General features: G+C 40.4%; 2 protein-coding genes across 8 annotated transcripts in view; one reads left to right on the top strand and one right to left on the bottom strand.

Moving 5' to 3' along the window:
- The window catches only part of LOC131224739 (uncharacterized), a 28,624-nt gene extending 20,661 nt beyond the window's left edge, over positions 1-7,963 (bottom strand). For 4 of the 7 annotated variants that reach the window (XR_009161166.1, XR_009161165.1, XM_058220058.1 and 1 more), the window contains exons 1-7: positions 7,792-7,963; positions 3,820-4,332; positions 3,572-3,708; positions 3,101-3,145; positions 2,963-3,016; positions 2,372-2,476; positions 2,071-2,277 (exon numbers count right to left, since the gene is read on the bottom strand). Coding sequence is in view for 5 of the 7 variants with exons in the window: in XM_058220058.1 (XP_058076041.1) it covers positions 2,071-2,277; positions 2,372-2,476; positions 2,963-3,016; positions 3,101-3,145; positions 3,572-3,708; positions 3,820-4,285 (1,014 nt within the window). In the remaining 2 variants the exon portion in view is untranslated. The remainder of the gene's footprint in view (positions 1-2,070; positions 2,278-2,371; positions 2,477-2,962; positions 3,017-3,100; positions 3,146-3,571; positions 3,709-3,819; positions 4,333-7,791) is intronic. The other 3 variants (XM_058220060.1, XM_058220059.1, XM_058220061.1) reach the window with 3 other exon arrangements.
- A 6,176-nt stretch (positions 7,964-14,139) lies between these two features.
- Positions 14,140-23,415, top strand: LOC131224738 (uncharacterized). Its single transcript, XM_058220056.1, has 5 exons — positions 14,140-16,282; positions 18,899-18,975; positions 21,268-21,379; positions 21,678-21,794; positions 22,821-23,415. Exons 1-5 carry the CDS (start codon positions 14,183-14,185, stop codon positions 23,172-23,174), a joined length of 2,760 nt encoding a protein of 919 aa, XP_058076039.1. The 5' UTR covers positions 14,140-14,182; the 3' UTR covers positions 23,175-23,415.
- The last annotated feature ends 689 nt before the right edge of the window (positions 23,416-24,104 follow it).

Below are 24,104 nucleotides of genomic sequence, written 5' to 3'. Positions count from 1 at the left end.
TTCCATGACTTTTTTTTTTTTTTTGAGAGAGAGAGAGAACCCATTGTTGTTAACTTACTACCTAACCAAGCTGATGTGTTATGATCAACCTTCAACTCTGATTTCTTATGTCTCTTCACAGCTAGCACTTCAGGTCCATACTTCGCCCTCTCGACTTGGATAAGTCTTCCCCCAAACTTGATCCCATTCACTTCTCTAATGGCTCTCCCAACCTCATCCTTAGCATGAACCAAACAAAAGCAAGAGAACCCATTGTTGTTAACTTACTACCTAACCAAGCTGATGTGTTATGATCAACCTTCAACTCTGACTTCTTATGTCTCTTCACAGCTAGCACTTCAGGTCCATATTTTGCCCTCTCGACTCGTATAAGTCTTCCCCCAAACTTGATCCCATTCACTTCTCTAATGGCTCTCCCAACCTCATCCTTAGCATGAACCAAACAAAAGCAAAACCCTTATCTTTCCTGAGTTTGTATATCCTGGAATCACCACATTACCACTCTTCCCAGAGTTCTTGAAGATGTGCTCAATCTCCAGCTTAGTCGTCTCAATCAGGAGATAAACATGAACAAGGTTACCTATCTCTTTCAACACCTATTTCCTGTCTCCTCTAAAATTGCAATCCCCTTTCTTTCGACTCAAAGCCTCTTCCAGGATTTTTATTTTTTTTCATTATCCTCTTCTCATCACCTCAACCCATCTTTGGCTGCTCAGTTGCTCTCTTGTCCCACTCTGATTATCCTCTAGTCAACAAGTCTTTGAATAATGCTCTCAGTAATTTAGGTGGTATCCACCTCTTTTGATGAAGTTTTAGGGCCTGGTGCATCTTAAGGCAAGTTGCTCTTCTTAATATCATTTCTTTGGCTATGTATATCCCTGCTTTAGTAGGTCCTTGATAGAGTGGGATGGCAGAACAAGATTCATGTAGCTGACCGCAATTAGTTGGAATAAAGCTTAGATGACAATAATGAATTAAAATAGGCACTATACAGTCCTATTAAGTAATGTATGGTTTTCTGACAAGTAGAATGTCTTGTGCATGTGGGACCCATGGTTAATAATCTAATCCATTGATGGACGGGCATTCACCATAAAATACAGGATAATAATATTCAAAATCCATATTTGCATATCATAATCCTTGTCATTTCCATTGCATGTGGACCTTTGATGCATTCTTCCTCACTATTGATCCTTGATAGAAGGGAGTGGAAGAACAGGATTCATGTAGCCGATCCCAATTAGTTGGTATAAGACTTAGGCGTTGATGATGAAAAGAGGCATAAAGGGACATACTCAGCAATGCATGGTTATCTTACAAGTAGAATATGTTGTGTTAGTGGGACCATAGTTAATAACCCAATCCAGTATGACAGGCATTCACCATAAATGAGTGATGATCGGGAAAAAAAATAAAATTGAAGATCAGAATCCTCTGATATTTGGCATTTCCATTTCATATGGACTTTGATGTATTATTGCTCCTAACCATCTATTTGTAGGCCACGGTATCAAAGGCCGGATTCTTCAAACCTGGAGATATCTAGGCTACACCCCATCCATCCATGGTGAGGCACACGGCCCTGCAGGTATAAATTTGCACTTGTTAGCAAACTATACATTTGATGATGAGCGGGGCCTGTAATTCCTCTTTCTAAAATCTATTTTAATTTGATTAATTATATAAAAGATAAAATACTTGGGTGCAGAGCAGCTCAGCAATATCCGACACAGATCCCATACTGCATATCCATGTTATGACATATCTGAAACAGATAAGCTCACAGATTTTGAGGGTCTGGGTAATCATAGAGAGACATGAGAACAAAGAGAGTGAGCCAGTAAAATAATAATTGTATGCAGTGATTGGACATGAATCTACACTTTCATACAATGAGCCATGCCATGACAAATCCAACACAGGTACACCAAGGTATCTTGAGGATCTGGGTTAACATACAGAGTCACAAGTATGAAAAGACTGACCAGTAGAATTGTCTTTGCATGCAGCATTTGAATATGAATAATTAGGATTATAAATTTCCAAAAGATGTTAAAAAGTTAATACCAGTTTCTGCTCCACCAGCAAACTAGTGCAAGCAACTAGATTCTTCATCTCTAGACCAATCTTCGATGCTTCCCCATCAAATACGAACTTTTGCATAGATGTCACTGTGCCAGCACACAAGAAGGTCTTCTCACTGGCATCATCAAGTAGACTGAAAAGTTCCTGGGAGGATATGGGAAACCTGGAAGGACTAGCTTGGATAATGTCCTATAAGAACATGTGATATTACAAAACTGAGATGGGTAATAAATGGGATTCACAAGTGAAGAAGCTAAATAGAATATTTGGGATGTTGACTCACCAGAAGAGCAGCACCAGCCTTTACATAAACATGTGGCAGTGAAGAAAACCCAGGTTTTCTGATAAGTGATGTCAATGCCTTTATAATTGAAGATCCAGTAACTTCCTGAAATGCATTGCTTATTATGAACAAATTCAACATAAAAACAGTTGTACAATGTTTTATCACTTTTGTATCCAAGACTTGCAAAACAGATTTGGTTGGAGTTGAAGTTAGTCACAGATATCAATCTTGTAAATAATGCAAGGTAGCTGCACAAAGTGTTTCTGATATTTTCTCCAGAAGACAAAAATGAAATAAAATAAAAACTTGGAAAAGATTCAGATTTAGAAAAGTTAAGGGAATTTTTTTTATTTTTTTTTAAATAACACAACAACTAATGAGAAGTTATAAAACTCTGTAAATCCTAAAATTCGATTACCCTGTTTTCACATGCAATAAAGCACCTGGAGCATATCTGTTAACAAATGGTTGAAGTTGGTGTAACTGGCGGAACTTATCATAAACCATAAATCCCTACAGCTTGAAAGGCAAGGAAATAAGATGAAAGAAGATAACATATAGATGAGAAATGCTGCTCAAACTCATCACCTCTAGTGTCGCATTCTTCAACGATGCAATCTCCATTGCCTCATCCAAAGATAGCTGAAAATACACAAATGAAAAGCTTATTACCAGCAAAACAACTTGTTATGGAGAATTGTAAAAGGAACAAAACAAAACATATACCTTATCCCAAAATGCGCCCAACAATTCCCTGTTCTTAGGAGAATCCTACAAAATATTAATAAAGCATCAGCAAGCTGAATGTCAAAGGCAAATATTGTATTCAAAATTAAAGGCAATACAACCATCCAGCAAGGCAATCGAGAAAAGCTAATGAAAATCCCTACTGTTTGCCTGACTAACAATAGAACCAATATTTTTACCATGGCATCACTTGTCATCCAGCAACAGTAATCCAAAGGCGTTAAATGCTCATGGCAAACAATAAATCCATCAACCCATGGAATAACAAAAGAGTGCATTTACTTTTTCAAACCTACCAAAAAGATTAGGGGTATTTTATTGTCAGTGCATTTACTTTTTCAACAAATAAATGGCCAGCAAAAAGATTCGGAGTATTTTATCGTCTTTGAGAGAAGCACATGAAAATAAAATGCTTTCACAAGAAAAGTATGGAACTCGAAGATGCGAAACCTTATCGATGTTCAAAGATCGCCTATGTACACGTATGTGCCGTCGATAGTTAATGGGGGAACAGAATTCTCGAGAACACTTATCGCACTTTTGCATCTGCACCTTAAGAGGCGACAACAAGGGCCAACCTGGAAGATCTTGCACAAAGTAATCGTAATCAGTTCATAATTAACACCCTTTGCTTCTACCTGAAGCCAAACCTAAAGCTACCTACAACACAAAATACCTGCTTATGACACTTGACATACATTTTTCAGGGTCACCATTGGCCTTAGCAGTGGCCTGAGCAAAGGCAACGACAGCCTCAGGAATTTTGAGGGTTTGCATTTGTTCAGAAGTGCTCTTTGTCCCCTTTACAGGTATTCCGCTAGCCCTCATAGCATGACCAGATTCCTTTGCCCCATTTATCTCAGATGCAAATGAACTCACACCATTGCAATGCTCTAGTGAATGTTCCTTCCCTTCTATAGCATTATCAACCTTTGGACCATTGGAAAAGTTGTTGGTTCCCTGTTGGTCTAAAGCGTGAAGCAGTTGGATCCACTGGACTGGGCTCTCACCAGCCCTCGAGAAAGGAAAGAATGGTTCTTTTGCCATTGCTTGTCTAATGAAACCGTCGAGGGAATCGTGCCCTTCCTTCTCTGGCTTGCCAACCTTCTGTTCAGGCTTCATTGCATCAGAAATGCTACAAGCTCTTAGTTTTGCCACGGGCATCTACAAAATATCAAAGCCTACACAGCTGTGATCTTATATAAAATCCCCTGCTCAAAAAACATAAAGAACAAAGTATTGGAATTGATGGTATCAATGAAAAATCCAAATTATGCCAAATGGAAGAAAAAAAATGATAAAGAAACAGGTTTTAAATGCTAGAAAGAGGAGGTCACTAGTTTGCATGCATCATCCTTTTCATGTTGAACTAAGAGAATAAGCGTAGCATGTCATTCAACTGATAAAGAGAATGTTGGCTGAAAAAATTCCCCAATTGCAGAAAAAAAGGTAAGATGGCAAAGGGCCAGCATGCTCGTCGAGCTTGCAAGCCTAGCCCGCCAAGGGCCAGGCTCATGCCTGATTTTCAAGGACATGGTATATTTGGACAAGAACCAGACTGTTCATTGGGTGGGACCTATACTGGTGGGTCCAAGTTTAAAAAGGAAAAAAGCCACAACCAAAGGACAATACTAACAACCGGCCCAATTAGTGGCACATAAATAGACACTGAAAGACAAGAATAAGTATGCAAAGCAAAATTACTCCACTTGGATGCTTAGAAACATCCAATCAACTTAGTTTTAAGGTGTGCACAATCCACACAAAGGCCACTTGATGAACAGTCCATATCACGTCCACATGCACCATATCTACATTTTGTTGGATCAAAGACAATCAGACAATAGAATTTTCTCTGTTGGCAACTGATACAGAAGCCAAGCCTACAATTCGAGGAATGCAGCAAAAATCAAGTTGCACAAATGACTAAAATTTTACAACCTAGGGGTGAGATTGGTACTTCCACTCTTAGCTATGACCGCAGGCTCTGTCACCTCAAAATTCTATCCCAAATTCCCAATTGAGAAATGGGGCAAAAGGAAAACAAACGCGAGCTCATGCAATCCTAGTTCCTTTTTTTTTATGGATAATGGATTAATTTCATTAGAAAAGAAAAAGGGACAAGCAATCCATAAACACGGTACTGGCAGCCAGGTTACAACAAAACCCAGCAAAACAGGAGTCAAAAATCCTAGTTTTTTTTTTTTTTTTTTAAAGAGTCACAAAGATTATATTAAAAAAGGAGAAGATACAAAAGGAGAGAGCGGGGCCGCTGAGGGGGTGAACCACCTAAGCTCCCAAGAAAAGAAAAGTACAGCCCTTTAGGGAATCTACATTAGTAGCCCATTCTGAAATAAGCTGTTTTGCTCTACTCACTACGGACTCGACCGATTTAGACTCATCTCTAAAGCATATACCATTCCTTTCTTCCCAAACAGCCCACCAAACAACAAGGAGGGCTATTCTCCAGATTGGGGTCCATTGTTTGCCAAGTCTGACACCATGCCACGCCTTCAATAGCCTACCTGATGTGTCTGGAGAGCACCAAGAAATTCGGAAGGGACTTAAGAAATGAGGCCATATCTGATTGATGTATGGGCAATGCAGAAATAAGTGGTCAACCGTTTCTTCGTCAGCCATGCAAGAAAGACAGACATTAGGGAGGATCATCCCCCTTCTTCTCAGATTGTCGACTGTAAGCACCTTTTTCTTCCCAACCAGCCACCCGAAGAAAGCTATCTTAGGAGGAACCGCATACTGCCAAATGTGATTTGTTGTTGTTTGATCTTCGTGAAGGGGGTTACTATCCAGAGATCTGTACAAAGACCTAACAGAAAATAGACCCGATTTGTCATCCCTCCATATAATCTTGTCTTCAGACGACAGATTTGGTTTAATTCTTGAAATTCTATCAAGGAGGGCCGCGTACTCTGCAATCTCCTAATCATGAAGGTTTCTTCTGCATTCCAGATTCCAAACCACATTCCCGCCAGATAAAGAGAGACACTTAGCCACTGTTATGGCTTGGTTTGGAACGATGCAGAAAATATTTGGAAAGTCCACAACACCACAAACGCAAAGTTGGCAAATTCTGCGTCAAGTCGTAGAACGTCCCAATATGGTTTGCAGTTCCAATTTGCTCTAGTTGAAGATAGTAGATCCATGAATATATAATATCTGATAAATTCCACAAATCTACCCAATCAAGAAATAAATCCCACTTCTAATTGGAACAATGAGTTCATTAACTAAACACATGTACGAACAAATTACCTCCAAATCCATCAAATTCACACATGAAGAAAAAAGGAACTAAAACCAAAAGCAATCTGGGAGCTGATTCAGTGCCACGGGAAGCATGCAGATCAACACTTCCCCACATCATTTACCACACAAATGGCATATGTGGACATGATCATGATCATTCATTCAGAAGGTCCAAAAATGAATGGGAAACAGTCACCCTTATTCAATGATCCTGACAATTTGACCCCTAAGAGACATTCAACAAGAAGAACTTCATTGGTTGGATGGATAGGATCGCGTTATCAAAGGCATCCTTCTAATAGCGGCCAACCAATGATACAGCCAACAGGATGAACTGTGCAGATCACATCCACACATGCCACATGTCTAGGAAACAACATGGAAGAAAGGTAATTGCCATGCCTCTAGAGGCATTGAATGCACTCCCCACCCAACCTGACTGGTACTCACACCCTTCTTCCTCACTTGAGGTGAAACGATGACACACCCTTGCACTATAACATTCCCAAGAGTAGAAAGGACCTAACAATCCTCTAGCTGAATGCTAGAGACCATGAAACCACCTTTCAAATATTCTTACAAAGCAAGTAAACAACAGAACCAAATCATCATAATGCTCATAAACATTACATGTGCATAGTATAGGCCTAAAGAAGCCCTAATAAACCAAACTAGCCTTGAAGCCTATCACCACCATATGGGTCTTATGTAAGTGGGCCATAACTCACTAACTTGAAATTGAACGATCTTGGGCTCATTCAAAAAAGAAAAAAAAACTCAATTGGCTATGAAACAGGACCAATTTCACATCATTGGGACATTATTGAGTGGCCCACTAACAAAGTGACAAAGATATAAAAGAGAATTTATTACCTAAATCATGACTAGGTTCCATCCTAAAGACTAAATAAATAAATAAAACCAATAAAATTGATGACCATATGATTGATCCTATGGACCCACAATTTAAGTGGATTGTTGATCCCATCCAATTAATCATCAGACCGTTGATTTTGTCTAGATAATCAATCAAGACAATCTGAACGGTTGGATTGATCAGATCTTAAATCAACCATTTTTTGTGGCCATTTGGTTGCCTCATGTAACGATCAATCAGGGAGGGCATCGACACATTGGCACTACAATTCACCGCATTTAGAACTACAATCTACGATAGCATTAAAAAATGGATAAAAATATACGAAAGACAACCAAAACCTATCGAAACAGTTCTGAAACTGATCTGAAAGCAAATTTCGCCAAGATCAAGCCAATAGTGAGCAATGAGTTGTAGGATTTTACAACGTGGGATCCACAATCATCGCCAGAATAACTAAAAAATCAATCAAATCAGAAAAAAATGAAAAAAATAAAATCGAACTGCAGTGTGGCGATTCACATACCAGTAGATTGGATTCAGAGATCGTCTGGAGGAGAGGTGATTTGTAGAGAATCACGTCGATCGGAGAGACACGAAAACAAAAACCCTAGAACAAACCCTAGAAAAAGGGGAGAAAGGAGAGCAAATGAAATCCTATAAAAGCTGTGGAAGACCGAGACATGAATCAGAAAGAGGGACTTATATAAGAGAGACGAAGAAAGAGAGAGAGGGAAAGCTAGTAGAGAGGTTTGCCAGAATACATCTCGACGGACGAGACTTGTTTAAGGAATCACCTCAAGCTCTGTGGGACCCACAGTAATATTTTTATTACATCCACTCCGTCCATCTGTTTCTATGTATCATTTTTTTTTATACTTAAAAAAATTAGAGAAATAAAAAACTCAAGTAGGCCACACTACATGAAACATTTGATATTTAACAGACGTCATTGAAAACTTGTTAGGGCCCACAGAAGTTTTAGATCAGACTGATATTTGTATTTTTCATTTCATACAGGTGGGATTAACGTTATGGACTCGTTAGATGGAAAATAAACATCACGGTAGGACCAGGAAGGTTTCAACCGAAGGTTTTTCCATCCCCATGGTTTCTTGTGGTGTGGTCCACTTGAGTTTTGTATCTCCATATACTTTGGTTAAAGTACTAAAATTATCTGTCCAAAACGGATGGACGGAGTGGATATAGCACAAACATCACTATGGGGCCCAGAAAAGTTCCATCCCATCTTGACCTATTGCAGTAGGATACATCATGACTTTAACCGTTGAATCAGGGTTTTTCTCAATAATCCGAACCGTTTATATGATGGCCCTTGGCTTGGGATACCCAAAGAAATCATTTGTATTATATTATTTCAGCCCTTCGACTATTCAACATTAAAAGAAGACGGTCCACTGTTCAAAGGAAAGGACCAAAGTGATCCAACGGCTAAAGTATTCCAATATAAGCTCTCTTTTATTCTATCCACCATTCAAAATGAAAGCCCACCACATAAACGGTTTGGATCGGTGAAAGCTTACCCCGGATCCAAAGCATGAAGTCCCACGTATCTCGGGATGTCTTCTAGCAAACCTCGAGCTAGTGGGGCCCGCTCCTGGCTGCTAGCCTCTCGTACCCCACCGTGAAATGATCTATGCCGTTCATTCACAGGGCCCACCCTTGAATGAGCCATGTGTAAAAAATCTCACATATTAGATTTCTGACCTTTGCTGAAAAATTAAAGAAGAAACGACGGTCCAGGAGGGCTGTGTAAACTCGCCTGCCTATGTACGGTGAGGATCTCTGATCGGTACGATTTTCCCCATGCGGACTATAAGCAGTTGGTTGTTATGGATGAACGGTCTGATCATGATCATTGATTGGTGGGGCAGAAGGGTCGAACCTTTCTATCACAACTAGGGTAATGATATGGTGGGAGGCCAATCAGGGTGTTCGTAGCACATGGCCCACCTAGTGATGATCCAAACCGTTCATCTAAAATGTCTTGATATAGATGACCCAACTGGTAAAAGTTCTTACTGATCAGAGATCTTCGCCGGCCACACAATGGTAGCTTTGATTGTGTTAAGATCGAAAGACATCCTAGCCGTTCAAACGTGAAATGGCCAAAGGAGTCATTTGGATGATGTAAAGCTTCCCTCCAGACAGAGGCATTAATGGACGACGAAGATTTTCCCGATGTGCTCCTCCACTAAGTTATGAGTTCCAACAAGGCATTGAAAATGACAAGAACGATCATTTCAATTTCACTTAGAAATTTTTTATTTTTAAACCGTGGATCTCACGCATGAGACATTCCACACAAAGCATGCATTGGATATGGATTAGGTAGGTCCAACCCCCTACTCACGCAATCTTATCTCCAATTTCAATGGAACTTGATTAATTTATTACTATATAAGGTTTTTTTTGGCTACTAATGTAATTGTATTATAAACATGTTTATCTAGACACATTTTTCATGTATACATAGATTTAAATTCTCTTTCAAAACAGGTTTGATCTTAAGTGAGTGAATAATAGGTCAAAGCCAAGGCAAATATATGATGTTTTTAACCAAAGATGCCAAGCTTGGGTTAAATCCTACCCTAATCTAACTTGCATTAACAGGTTGGGCTAGATGTTTGTGTTATGCACCTGGAATTCAAAATCCCTTTTGATTCAAAAGTATATGTGAATAATAGTTTACAGGGTTTGAATTTAATTACTAAATCGTATTTAATATTTTTAATTAATATATGTATGTAATGTTTGACATAATGGTTTTAATAAGCCCGATGAAATATATACTTTGCTTGAAAATTATGATATTTCAAGTCACAGGTCAACCTTACTTCAATTAAATAGGTTGGGCCAGCTCTAGCTAGGGTTTAGGTCAGGTTAGAAGCAAAATAATGAATGGTGGGTTAAGTTTCGGCACAATTATTGGCCATTTAGCAAATAGGTTAGGATTAGGTTCGCCGTGACTAGACTCAAACCTAACCCATTGCTGCCCTGTTTAAGTGGTTGTTTAGTTGGTGGGATTAAATGACATGGAATTAAAACCATTATTTCACAATGATTGCATGTCAATAAATACTATGATATTTTGCCTGTCCAACTCCATGATTGAAAATTCTTACTTCGGAAAAAACACTATAATAAGCAAAACCCTTGTTTGGTAGACTGTTGAATAATAATCAATGGAGTAATTTCACAATTGAAGTTGGTCACTTATCCACATCTACAACTAGAATGTGATTTATAATGGGCGCATATGATGGAAAACATGAATAAAACACATGCATCAATGTGGGCCCACAAATGTAGTGGATTTCGAAATCCACCAAAAATACGTGGTGGTATCTACTTTGGGGCTAAATGATATGATGTTTGGATTAATCCAATTCTTCTTGTCGTATCTAAATGCCAGATAGAATTTACATAGGATCAAATGCAATTCCATCATGAGACAATGAAATGAGAGACCCTGGTAATTGGATTTGGGCTCATTTCAACAGCCCAATCTGTTTTATGTGATAGACTCCTCTTGGATGGGAAACACCCAAAAAATATTAATTACAATATTTTAAACCATTGATTATACAAAAGTTACACAAACAAAAGATCCAGCTTAGCAGACCAATGCATACATATAACTCTATCCAAGCCGTCTATAATGTTGGCCCATGATGGGGTGATTACAATCCAAAAGTCACCGTGATGGAAGATGAAAACTACAGCTTGGGTGGTCATTTTCTTGTTAAATCTTGACCATTGACAATTTTTCCATTGAACTGTTCGCTGATAGGCTGGAACCATGTTCATGGCCGCCCACATCTCACATGCGTGAGGTGTCAACGGTCAGATGGGTTCTGATTGGGTCGTGGTCAGTTCTAGTCCAGCCCATTTGGATCGTGGGCCTAGAGCCAGGTCTGGTCTTTCCATGTCAAAGTTAGGGTTGCTAGATTGGCCTGTTGGGCCTTTAAGCTTGGCCCACTTTGGGTCCATCTTGCATTGGAGAATGGGGCCCAATACTCAGGAAGGGCAAAAAATTCAAGCCCATCCTTTAATTGAGATTGTGCTGTGTAATAGTGAGTTAGTGGTCTTCAATCTGTTTAGGATTTCTAAAGGCATTTTTGTAATATATTCTACATACATTATATACAGCTGCTGTAAATGTGCCGTGATCGGACCGGCCCATTTTCAAGCCACCATGCATGCATGGTGTACTTAATGAATAAGCCAAATCTTGCATAGAATGGGCTAGTGGTCCAACGCTTGGGGTCAATTGGGTATAGTTTGAGTTGTACATGAGCCTAACCGAGCTGAGCTTGGTACAGCTGGACTCATTTCGGCCAGCGACCTACCTCAACCTGAGTTTGGCTTGGATCGGTCATTGAGCTTGACTGGCTAGCTCAGCTCAGTTGGGTCAACAACTTGGGTTAACTCGAAACGAGTTCAAGCCTAGTTTGAGCTTGAGCTTCCAAGCCGAGTTTAAGTTTGGCTTTTGAGCTGAGCATTTTCTTTTTAACTTTTAGATGGATGAACCTTATTTTATAGTATATATAATATAAAATATAATTATATATATATATATATAGAAAAGGTACTATGCCCTTGACCTCACAATTAGCTCCCATGAGGTCGAGCTGTGTGTGCCCCACCGTGATGCGTGTTGACCATCAACACCGTGCATTTGATGGGTACCCTCTAAATTATGGGATATCCCAAAAATCAGCCGTATATGGAACTCAGGCAGGCCATACTATCTAAAATCATGTGAAACACCGTTAAAACATATAAAAGCACTTGGTGGGGCCCACCTGAGTTTTGAATGCTGCTGAAACTTGGTCTGAACCCTCATGCAAGTGGGACACGCATAATGGATGGGCTGGATTTGCAAACCACATCTCGGTGGGCTCAAAAAACGGATTATGAATGTTTTAATAGTGCACGGCTCCTCCCCACTTCTGTATGTGGTGTGGCCCACGCAAGTCACGGATTGACTTGATTTTTGAGACCTATGCCACGGTGGAATGGTGCATCTGACTGATGGGGTTAGATGTTCGAAATGCATCACAGTGGGGCCCACACGACGGACTCGTGAGGTTGAGAGCATAGTACCTTTTCCCACACATATATATATATATATATATATATATATATATATATATATATATATATATATATATATATATATACACACACACACACACACACAATTAAGTTGTAACTTGAGCCAATTCAAGTTCACGCCAAGCTTCAAGCCAACTCAAGCTCGACCGGAAATTCTTTTGTGCTCAAAAAATCAGCTTGGCTCAGCTCAAATCCAGCTTTCAAGTTGAGCTTTTCCAGGCCGATCCTAGCGAGTAACCGAGATATCTTGGTTCGTGTCCAGCTCTAGGTACAATCACGAGGGCAGATCTTGTTAGTGGGCCAAGATCAGATGGGCTCAATGACGGTTATATTGGCCCATTGCACATGTGGGCCAGGCTCGGGTTTAAAATTTATTTGTTGGGCGCGCCCTATTGACAGGCAGCTAATGGCAGATATCAATGGACCTATATTAGGCTCTGGGTGGGCCTTCAGTAGAAAAATTCCTTCGCAGTTAAGGTGGGCCTGGCCCATTTACATCTAGACCCAGAAATAGGCCTGGGTCCACAGGTTTATATACTAAACACAAGCCCGGCCCATGGAAGTCTTGATCTGTAAGCCCAATGGGCCCACCCGGCCCATTAACAGTCTTACTCACATTTGGGGAAATCTAGGCATGCCAAATCTAGACCATTGATTGGATCTTTCCCAACCATCCATGTCCTTGGTACATGTATGGCCCACCTGATCGACGGACTAGCCGAATTTTGAACTCAGAAACTTACCCTGTAGATGGACCACCCCCATGAACGGCCTAGATCGCACTCACATATGCCACGTTGCCCACGACGTCCTCTTTCAATTTCCTACTCCCCAGCCTACTTAACCGTTTTCCCGCCAAAACCCGGGAACGGGTCCTCTCCCACAGCTGTAGACCAATGCAATTAGCTATGTGTGAATTCCACTCTGGGGTTGTGTTTTTATTGAATCCAATCCGTCCATCAGGATTTATACGCCATGAAATTGGGGTAATACATATTTCAGGCTGATCTAGCCATCAGGTGGGCCCAATTGTGATATTATGTTTTTTGGATTATTGTCTATTGTTTTCTGTGGTATGGCCCACAAGATATTTAGATATTCCCAATTTTTGGATATTCAGATTTTCATGATGGATTGAGACTTTTGGACGGGTTGGATGACATAAAATCAGTGTACTGGACCCTAGACACAACTAGCTGCACGGTTTTCTCATCTACGACCGTTTGCAGAGGAACCGCCCTCCCCCAGCACAACTACTTTTCAAAGAGAAAAAATTGTATACTCTGACGGAGTACGGTGGATGATACGCAAGAACTTAGAAATCGAACACGTGGCATACAAGTAGATAAAGTGAACCGTCCAAATTAAGGTAACCATCGTAGATGTATCATAAACCAAAGATCAAGCTTGAGGATTGGTGGACATTTGTTGGAAGATTAAGAACGAAAATATCCAACGGTCCTATTTCCACAAACAAAGTTTCCACTTTTCAGAAGTTAGGATTTTTCAACCAATCTGTGATTGGGATTTGGAGACAGTGGAGTGCACAATATAGTCCGATCTAAGTAAATATGTGCCACGTGTACGATCTCTGAGTGCCTGTGTATCAAGCATCATACTCAGCCTGAGTATCATAACTCCTTTTAAAATCAAAACTCAGTTTATGACCGGTAGCTCATCCCAAAGTCCAACCTACTCTTCTTCTATTTTCTCTACACACTCAAACGAAAAATCTCCTCCAAAAATTCTCATTTCAGATCTCCACACTCATTTCCATGGAAATTCAATCCGAACCCATTTCAGAAAATCTCTCTCAATCCCACCTCCAATCCCAGAATCTCGATCAGGTTGAGACCGCGGAAGAGATATCGTCCGTTTGTGACGGTCTCCAGACCCAAGAGAACGAGCTTGCCGATGCCTGTGAGGAAGTTCCGATCGAATTCGATGGCCTCACAACTCAAAATCTCGATCTTGTTAAAACCAATGTAGCAATCTTGGATGGATGCAGCCATCTGAATCTGATCGGAACCCATGAAGCAGCTTCGACTGGCAACAATGGTCTACAGACTCAAAATCTTGATTTCATTAAGGCAGATGAAGAGATCTCGACTGTATGTGGCAATCTACAGGTCCAAAATCTCAATGTCATTGAGACTAATGAAGAGATTTTAACAGAATTCAGATCCATCAGAAGCCAGAATGGTGATTTCATCGACACCCATGAAGACATCCCGATTGAATGCAGCAACCTCCCTACTAGAAAACTCAATCTTGTCAAGACGGATGAAGGCCTCTCATCTGAGTCTGACACTCTCTGGACGCAAAATCAAGAGGTCTCAATCCAATTCGAATACTTCAAAAGCCAAAACCTTGACCTCATCAATACCCTCGAAGAAATCTCTGCTGAGCGGGACAGTCTCTGTGCACAGAACTTCAATCTCATTGAATCCTTTGAACGTGTCTGTTCTGAACGTGACAATCTCCAATCCAATCTCCATAGACTTGAAAATGAAATCAGCTCATTACTGGAAGAAAGGAGTGAGAGAATCCGAGTTTTCTCTGAGGGTGTGGAATCACTGACATCAGTAAAAGGATGCTTGAAAAGAATTGCTGATCGAATCGCTGAAGGAAAGACAGAGAGTTCTGTTAGAGAAGCAGAGCAGGTTCTGCTGATTTCAGATGAGGACCCAGAAAGACTATCGTTGGAAGTCATGGGTATTTATAAGCTTGCAATGATGGTGGAGTCACAGGCAGTGGAGCATGAAGAAACAAGAACCAAAAGAATGCAGGTTTTGTCTGAGAGTATTGATTCACTCCGATCAGTAAAAGAGTGCTTGGCGAGGATTGCCAAGGGAGTCAATGAAGACAAGACATTGAATTTTGGAGAAGAGGATGAGCGGGTCCTGGACGGATTAGATATAGGAGAAGATATGAGAACGGTATTTCTGGAAATTACAGATATCCATAAGCTTGCGATGATGGGGGAAGCACGGATCATGGAGCATGATGAAATGAGAAGGCGAGAAATGGAGGAGGTGTTGGAGGAAACAAGAAAGAGAACCCAGGTTTTTTCTGACAGTTTTGATTCTCTTCACTCATTGAAGGAGTGTTTAGTCAGAATTTTTGAGAGAGTCGACAGAGAAAAGACAGATAATCCTGTGGAATTAGTTGAACAGACATTCCCCGAAGATTTGGATTTAGATGAAGATTCAAAGAGGGTGTTTTTGGAAATTACAGATATCTATAAGCTTGCGGCAATGGTAGAGGCACGGATCATGGAACATGATGAAACAAGACGGAAGGAAACAAAGGAGTTGGAAGAAAGAAGTAGGAGAGTTCGGGTTCTCTTCAACAGCTTCGATTCGCTCCGATCAGTACGTGAGTGTTTGGAGAGAATAACAGATAGATTCGAAGAAGTGAGTGTGGAGAAGTCTCTCGAAGAAGGTGAACTGATCTTGGGCGGATTGATTTTAGATGAAGAATCGAATAGGGTGTTTTCAGAAATCACAGGCATCCGTAAGCTTGTGATGGCAGCGGAGGCACGGATCATGGAGCATGAAGAAACGAGAAAGAAAGAGATAAGGGAGCTGGAAAACAGTGTGGTGAGTTTGACAGAGGAGAACAGAGATATCAGTAGCTTGCTGAGGATTGCTTTGGTAGAGAAGGAGGCAGTGGAGAAGAGCCTGAGCAGATTGAAAGGTGGCGGCGGGGAGCAGAGGAGGGTGGCAATCCTGCAGATTGTGCAGAAGGTGGGGTTTGGGTTCATGATGGGCAGCGGCAGTGCTTCAAGTGCTAGCGATCCATCGGAGAGCTCAAGCGCTGATCATGGGACAAGATCGGACAGTAGTGAGAGCGCGGAGGAGGTCGTTAGCCTGGTAATGTTCTGTTACTTTGTCATTTTGAATTTCTGTTGAATTCTAGTATCACCAGGACTTCAGTTTGTACAAGTGTGGCCCCATGGGTCGGTGATCTAGACTGTTGGTATGATCCACCCCACAGTGCACAAACCATGCCACAAAAATCTCAGGAAAATATCGTCCATAGTATCAGTAGCCTGCAAATAGATTGTTAGCAATAGAAACTGCAGTAATAAAACATGCCCAACAGAACAAAGGCCAAAGTCCATCCATTGTGGGGCCCATCAGATCAGTGGTACTCTCAATCACAGAACCTACCTTAGGAGGCCCAAATTGTGCAAAGTCTGAAAGTTGGTGATTTCGGGAAGATCATTTAAGCCCTGTCTAGTTTAAACTGATCAGGAAGAGCTCGTCATGTTTGTAGGACATCTGAACCATAAAAAACGGTGGGGCTCGTGACGATGATCACCTGCCTCAATAATCAGGCCAATGTACTCATTAGGTGGGCCAGTTGAGTTACACCCTTGGCTGTTCATTGATTCTGTCAGTAAGGCCTAACTGATGAGTAGACTGGTGTGAATTTTGTGCCAGCTGATCTTCATGGTGGGTCCCACTATTCGTATGGCTCCAATGTCCTACCCAAGTGGAATGCTGGAGGGAAAGATGGGGAGTATAGGTGATCAGTTCTCTTTCAGAAGATTGGGCTGATTTTCATGATGTCGAATGCCGATAACCACAACTATGAGAGGAAACACCACAGCCTTTTTACTGGTACTTCTATTCTAGCCAGCATTCCATAGTGGTGGGCCCACCTATCAGTGGTCTAGATTATTTCCTCCCAGTAAGGTCCTAGTCCTCCCATAATTTTCCTGAAGATGGATGCCAAGAAGGCCAATGTAGCCAGTGTTGAAGCAGTGCTGGTTGGAATCGTTTGATGGAGGAGATCTTTGGTCTAACCAGATGCTCAGTGTGACCTACCAAATGGACGGTATTGCAGAGAGAAGGGTCTTGCCTATGTGGAATGCTGACCCAAATGAAAACTCTGGTAACTAGGATACATTGTAATACCTCATGCGAATGATAAACCAAGGATTTTATGCATGTTTGGATGTTTTCCTCTGTTTGTTGATTTATCTATTTCTAGTGCTTGAAAGAATTCAATTCTTGTAGCTGTAGAATGGACTGTGTATCTTGATTTTTTCACTGAAATTTCAATATTACTGTCTGTTAGAATGGAATTCTGTTTTGCGTAGGATTCATCTTTCAAGCATTCTATTTAAAATGGTTGATAATTAAAATCTTTACCAGTGGGATGTAATGGATTTGACGCAAGTAAAGCTCAATTCTTCTACAAAACTATGGAAGGTAATGCTCTATATCAGTGGGCCCCACCATGTGGAAGACCTGGATCAGAAATTCGGCAAGTCGCAGGCTCCAAGCATGCGTTTAATGTCGACTTGGGGAATTTTTACTGTCCATTGTTCTTGAGCATGTTTGGTTTACTTATGAATTGATCAGCCCATTTTTCGGGCTGGTCATCTACATGGTGGGGCCCATTTTATCCCTGCTCTGATGTCCCAGACAGGAAGATTCATCTATGAAAACAGATTAGCCATCCCACAAGTTACAGCACAGAAACCTTAATAAAAACATGAGGAATGCAGATATGCAACTCCGTCCTTACAGTACACATTGCAATTATGTGGGGTGATTGTGTCTGTTGATTTGGTGGGTCACCGTGTGGATGGATTGTAGGCTAAAACTGGTGGTAATTGCACGAGTCCTGCCATCCAGTACTTGTGAGTTTCACTCATTGAACGTAGACCATACCTTTCACAGGCTACTGATTGGATGGCTACCAAAGTCCAATCCCCTTTATTTTTAGGATGTGGCCCACCACAAATGACCCACTAGATGAACAGCCAAGATCAACATCCACGTTTGCCGAGTGTGCAGTGAGGCAGAGAGCTGTAAAACGACTTGTACAACGAGATCAACACCCATGCTAGCCTAGTAATCAATTCGTGGTTAACTATAAAGGGTGTGTTTGGATGTACTATCGAATTGAATTGTGATAATTTGTCCAGTAAAGGAGCAGTGTTCATATTGAGGGTGTGGGCTCTAGTCGCAATTATATTGTTTTCTAGTTGGACTTGAAAGAATCACAACTGCAATTTGAGGTTTATTTCCTCACAACAAACACTAGGAAACAGAATTAATTTTTTTTATCACTTCCTTTTGATTGAAATGAATATCCAGTTCTATTCACTTGCACATCCAAACATAGCCTAAATTATTTCATGATTAATCAGTCACATTGGGTGCATAAATTCATGACACTTCATGAAATTTGGTGCAACCAAACACAACCTTATATAAATTATGGGTTATCAGGATAATTTTGAATCCTTACCAAAACCTCTCGCTATTAACTAAAATGAGATGTGCCGATCTTTAAGTGGGCCTAAGAATCATATAAAAACTATAAATGTGGATAAAACACAAGAAAAATTAAGATTTTTGTCTGCAACATGTGTTTGGCTTGGTAGTTTTGTCAGAAAATGGTTGGTATGCTCAAGGAACTTCAAACAATGGAAAGCCATTCATCTTCATGTTTTGTAATTCTATGATCAGGCTTCAACTGTGGAGAAGATAATGAAGAATCTACGGCTGGAGATTACCCAACTAAAGAGATCTTTGGATGAATCTAGGTACTTTCTTATCAAACCAACACAACGATGGTATTTTCTTTCTTTACTTCAAATCATCACCATGCATGTTTCTTATGGCTTCTACCTACAATACATTGCAACATTAATTTGATGGAAGCTGATTTGGATGTTTCAGACCAGTTCAAAATAAGAGTCATGAATGGAAATGATAATTGGGAAGTTAGATTTGCTTTTTCCCATTTAGTAGGATTGTAAGATTCATTTAAAATTTTATCTTTTGAATAGAATTTTAGCACACAACACAAATGATTAACCCACGGACAATAATTTCACTGAGAACTGAAGTGAATCTAGTCAATTCAGGCTTAGGACCTGTTTGGCTGCTGCCCCAAAATGAGTTCGAATTTATTCTGCAATGCCTCTGGCAACAAAGTAAAAACCAGGCCTCGGGCTAAGTTTTCCGGAAAAATGCTATTTTGGGAAGTGGTGGTATGAATGTGTCACCAACCTGTATTATCCATTTCACTCATTAGAAGCGCCATTAATTATCCATTCATTGCCTGATGCAGGGAGTACTGACCAATGCAACAAAAGCTCTAGAGCTGTTGGGGAAGCACTGGAACATCCCTTTATCTAGGCCTCCCAGGCAGACCGACTAAGATCTCGCCGTGGGCTACCCCGCAGCTCGTGACCATTCTGCATCTCACAGACTCCACCTCGTGGGCCACCCCATCCCAATGTGGAGATGCATCATTGCCTAATCACAATAATGAAAACAAAACCTATCAGAGAGATAACATAGAGGAATTAAAGAGAGAGCGGGACACTTCTCTATAGGCTCTGATCACACAATCAGATCCATCGATCATATCTGGTGCGAGCCATCCATCTGCTACTGCTTTGCTTATTTAGCTATATTGATGCACAACTAGTTTAAAATTTTAATTATTAAATAACAAGTCAAGTCAAGTGAAGACTTGGTTGACACTTCTAGTCAACTCACCTGGCTAGATATTGAGTTGAGTCAAGTTTCCAGCATTTTGAACAACGCAGAGGAGGCAGAGGATTCTTGATCATGTATGAAGGTATGGTATAGCTGTCCACTCCATGAAATTTCTGACCAAATAATGATTTGATTGACACCCATATTTGAACAGATGTAGCCTTTTGAAGTCCATCCACCCCATATTAATCTCTCTATACTTAAAAACAGATCAATTGAATTTTAGTTTTCTCTGTTTCAACTGCTGTTTCGTTGGAATTTCAAAATACAAAATCATTCTTATCATGAGTAGCCTAAACTAAGTGCCCATTTCACTGCCACTCGCAAATGAGTTCATCTCATTTTATTTAATCGTAATTATGTATTGAATATCTTTTCTTTTTTGGTAGGGATTAAAAATATAACCAACAATTTATATAAACTATGATCTCTAATATGTAATCGGTGTTAACTAAAATGAGATGAACTTATTTTTAGTGGCACCCAAACAGGCCCCATATGAAAAAAAAAAAAAACTCGAATTTTTAGTCGAGTCAACTCGAAGACTCAACTTGAATAGATTCGATAAATAAAAATATTAAGATGGATAATAAACATATCAGACAAGTATATTTGAGTAAGTAATAGACAAAACAGATGCTAAAGAAACAACAACTCGATTGTTGTGATGGTTAGGAACATCAACTTCCTTTCCAAAGGTCTAGGTTTCCGATTCAACTCGTTGAGTCTTCCTGAGTCATTGAGTCAACCGTCAAGTTTCACAAATCGATGTCGAGTCTGTTACGGTTCCAAGTTTCCCAGAGACTTGGGTCACAATCTGTCCTATTCGAGTTAACTCGGCCGAGTTCATAGTCGGGTCAGTGACTTTTAGAACTATGACATGCCCTAAATGCTGCTCAAGGCATGGTTTCAATGGATTCGTATTAAAACATCCTAGTTGGATTTAGCAATTGCATACTACTCACTGCATGCGAGTTCCGCTGGAGGCACACGGCAGATCTGCTCAAAATAAGGACCACTCATTCAGTGGGCCCCACTGTATAAATGACCATGGACCAGTGATCGAGCTGATCAAACAAACTCTAACTGGCCAAATTGGAATAGGCCTGAACAGGCAGTGGTAGCCTTTTTCCTTCAATTCAGAGCAGTTGGCATAATCTAGCTGAATTGATTTTTGGGCCATGGTCCATGTATGGTGGGGGCCAACCAGATGAGTAGCCCTGATCTTATACAATTAATATTCTTCTCCACAATATATGGTCAGTCATATTGAATTAAAATGTAGTGTTTTGAGTCATATTTACTTAGTTAAATTTGGTTTTTGCCAGGTCAGACGGTGAGCGGTTGCAGAGTCTTACAGAGAAACAAGCTCAGAAGATTGAAGAAAGCACATTGTACATAAAAGATTTAGAAGAAAGGGAAACTATACTGACACAAAATGTAATTTATGCGATTTCATCCATGAAGCATTGCTAATTCTACATGCCGATTATAAGCGGCCCTGCATTGTCATGCGATCAAGTGGGCCCCACCCTGTGGACAGTTGAAAAAAAAAACTCGCAAATGGTCCAGACACAACCTAAATGTGTAGCCCACTGCCCACCTGATGATTTAGACTGGTTTGAATTTCAGATCAATCTACTAGTGGGCCCCACTGTTAGCATGTGCCACATTGAATGACTCTGATCAATTTACAATCCTGCTGCTGATTCTTGTGGTTTGGCTTCTTTCATGAAAGGTTGAAGAGTTGATGATGGAATTAGCAGAGGCTGAGGAAGAGATTGTCCGATGGAGGGAAGCTTGCGAGCTAGAGGTGGAAGCGGCGAAGGCTGCTGTTGAAGAACGCGACAAAGAGGTAAATTTTATTTATATCTTTTAAAATCAGGATTTATGCAATCATAATATTTTCAAATTGCTGTTCTCATCTTTTCATTGCTATTTTCATATTGTGAAGTATACACCTAGGACTTGTTTGCAGTGATCACGACTGCTAATTCGATGCCTGACATATGGGTAGGCCATAGTCTGGTAATCAAGGTAATTGGACAGGTAACCATCCTAACAGAGATTTGAAAATGGGGGCTGATGCAGTTTTGATCAACAGTTCATGTTTAATGCAGCATTGAAGCAATTAGGATCATTCAATTGATGCAATTTTCTGGGTATGGCCCATCCAAGTGCTTCAACTAGTCCAATGGTCCATATTGCCAAGCATTTGCCAAATGTGCGACCCGCCTTAGCTAGATCAACACTCCCCATCATTTCATGGGATTCTTCAAGTGGCTTACAACGAAATTTCTGAAGAACTTAGAAATTCTGTTGTTAGAATTTTGCAGGAATACTTGCAAAATGCCAGGTGATTTCTCAGCTTGCAAACGCGGGGCTCACATGATCTTATTGAGGTTTTTCAGCAAGAATTCTATCCAAACTAGTTCTTACACTTAGGAATGCAAACAGATCCAACACTCGTCCATCTGATGTTTGACTGAGGCTCTATGTTAATTGCACACACATGGCCCACCTGATGATTCATGTTGGGCATGATGAAAGGCCCTGATCTTTAGTCTGGCTGTGGTCCAAATTCTTAATTTTATATAAGAGCTGTACTTGAGTTTGAGTGCAATTAGAAGTCTTTTACTATTTTTAGTAAGTTTATTCTCCATGCACCAGCTGCATTGGTGGCCCACTTGATAAGTCCACTGACCTTGATTTTCAAGACCACCCATTTGGTGGGCCCCATCTGTTGCATGGATCTGATAATTTTCATTCATACACATACCTGCTGGATTGTCTAACATCATAAATGACTGCACCAGATCATTTGAAGTGATCTTGGAATTGGAATATTACATAACTATCTCTACTCTCCTACTGATAATAGGTTGCCATTCTCAAAGAAGAGTTGGAGAAGACAAAGGTCTCATTGGAGCTATCAAACAACAAGCTGAAGCTGAAAGAAGAACTAGCTACAGCTGCAATGGCAGCCCAGGTTGCTGCCGAGCAATCTCTGCAGCTCGCCGACAGCAGATCTGCCATTTTACGTGACCGGATCGAAGAACTTACAAGACAGTTAGAGGAGGCTGATAGCAAAGGCGAACGGGCCGCCCGCCGGAAAGCAAGGCACGTCTGTTGGCCTTGGCGGGCCCTACGGGTTAACCCGGCCGCTATGAGGCGGCGGGATGTAAGCCGGCGGAGGCTGCCGGAGATGGAAGCATTGTTGCATAATAACATCTGAGTCACGATTTTGTTTTTTTGAACATTGATCTTGGGGTGCATTTGGTTTGCACCAAATATCATGATATTTGGTGCAACCAAACGCACCCTTAATTAGGTATTTAACGCTTACCAGAAAACATTGATGTTGTTTTTCTTGTACTTCTTGAATGAAATAATGACAGCAGATTAGTTTCAAGAAGTAAACGGGTCAACATGACACGTGAAAATGTGTTCATCTGAGGGTCCCACCATATATAAGCCTTTGCCAGTAAATCAGGGCGGTCCAATGTTACCTGGATCACAAGCACACTACATCAATCAAATTGGTGACTTGTAGATTATGGATCATTTGAAATTCGGGTCGTTATTTTTTATGTGATGCAGTATGAATTGGGGCCAAAGTTCTTTTCACCCTTGATCACCAACAAGTCCACAATCAGACAACTCAAATTCTGCAAAATGTAATGGATTCGAGGTAGATAATTGTTTTTTGAGGGTCCCCAATGGTGGCCCCACGGACTGGTGCAGGGAGGGACGTGATGAGGTCGATCACCGTCTTCCTTAGGGGATAACTACTTTGAATACGAATACAGATTTCTTCGGAATTCTCATAGAGTTTTATTGAATTCACAAGTGATAAAAACATAAATAATTTCTAATAAATTCAAAATAATTTAATTGATGATAAAAAATGAAATTATAACTCTTTAAATAAGAAATTCATGGAACGTAGTTTTAGACTTAGACTCCAAATTAAATAACCTAAAAGTGTGACTTACTATAAAAAGTAAACTTATTATTTATAAAGGTACTCTACTTCTAGACTTCATGGTTTTTGGCCAAAAATAATTGTTGGGTTTTGGACTGCGGAATCACACAGAGATGGATCTAGGATAATAATCCAAGAGCAATAAGCAAACATAAGAGAACACAAAGATTTAACGTGGAA

Source organism: Magnolia sinica, chromosome 14, assembly GCF_029962835.1.
Source record: "Magnolia sinica isolate HGM2019 chromosome 14, MsV1, whole genome shotgun sequence".
Lineage (NCBI taxonomy): Eukaryota > Viridiplantae > Streptophyta > Magnoliopsida > Magnoliales > Magnoliaceae > Magnolia > Magnolia sinica.
This window is presented reverse-complemented; position numbering and strand designations above follow the sequence as displayed.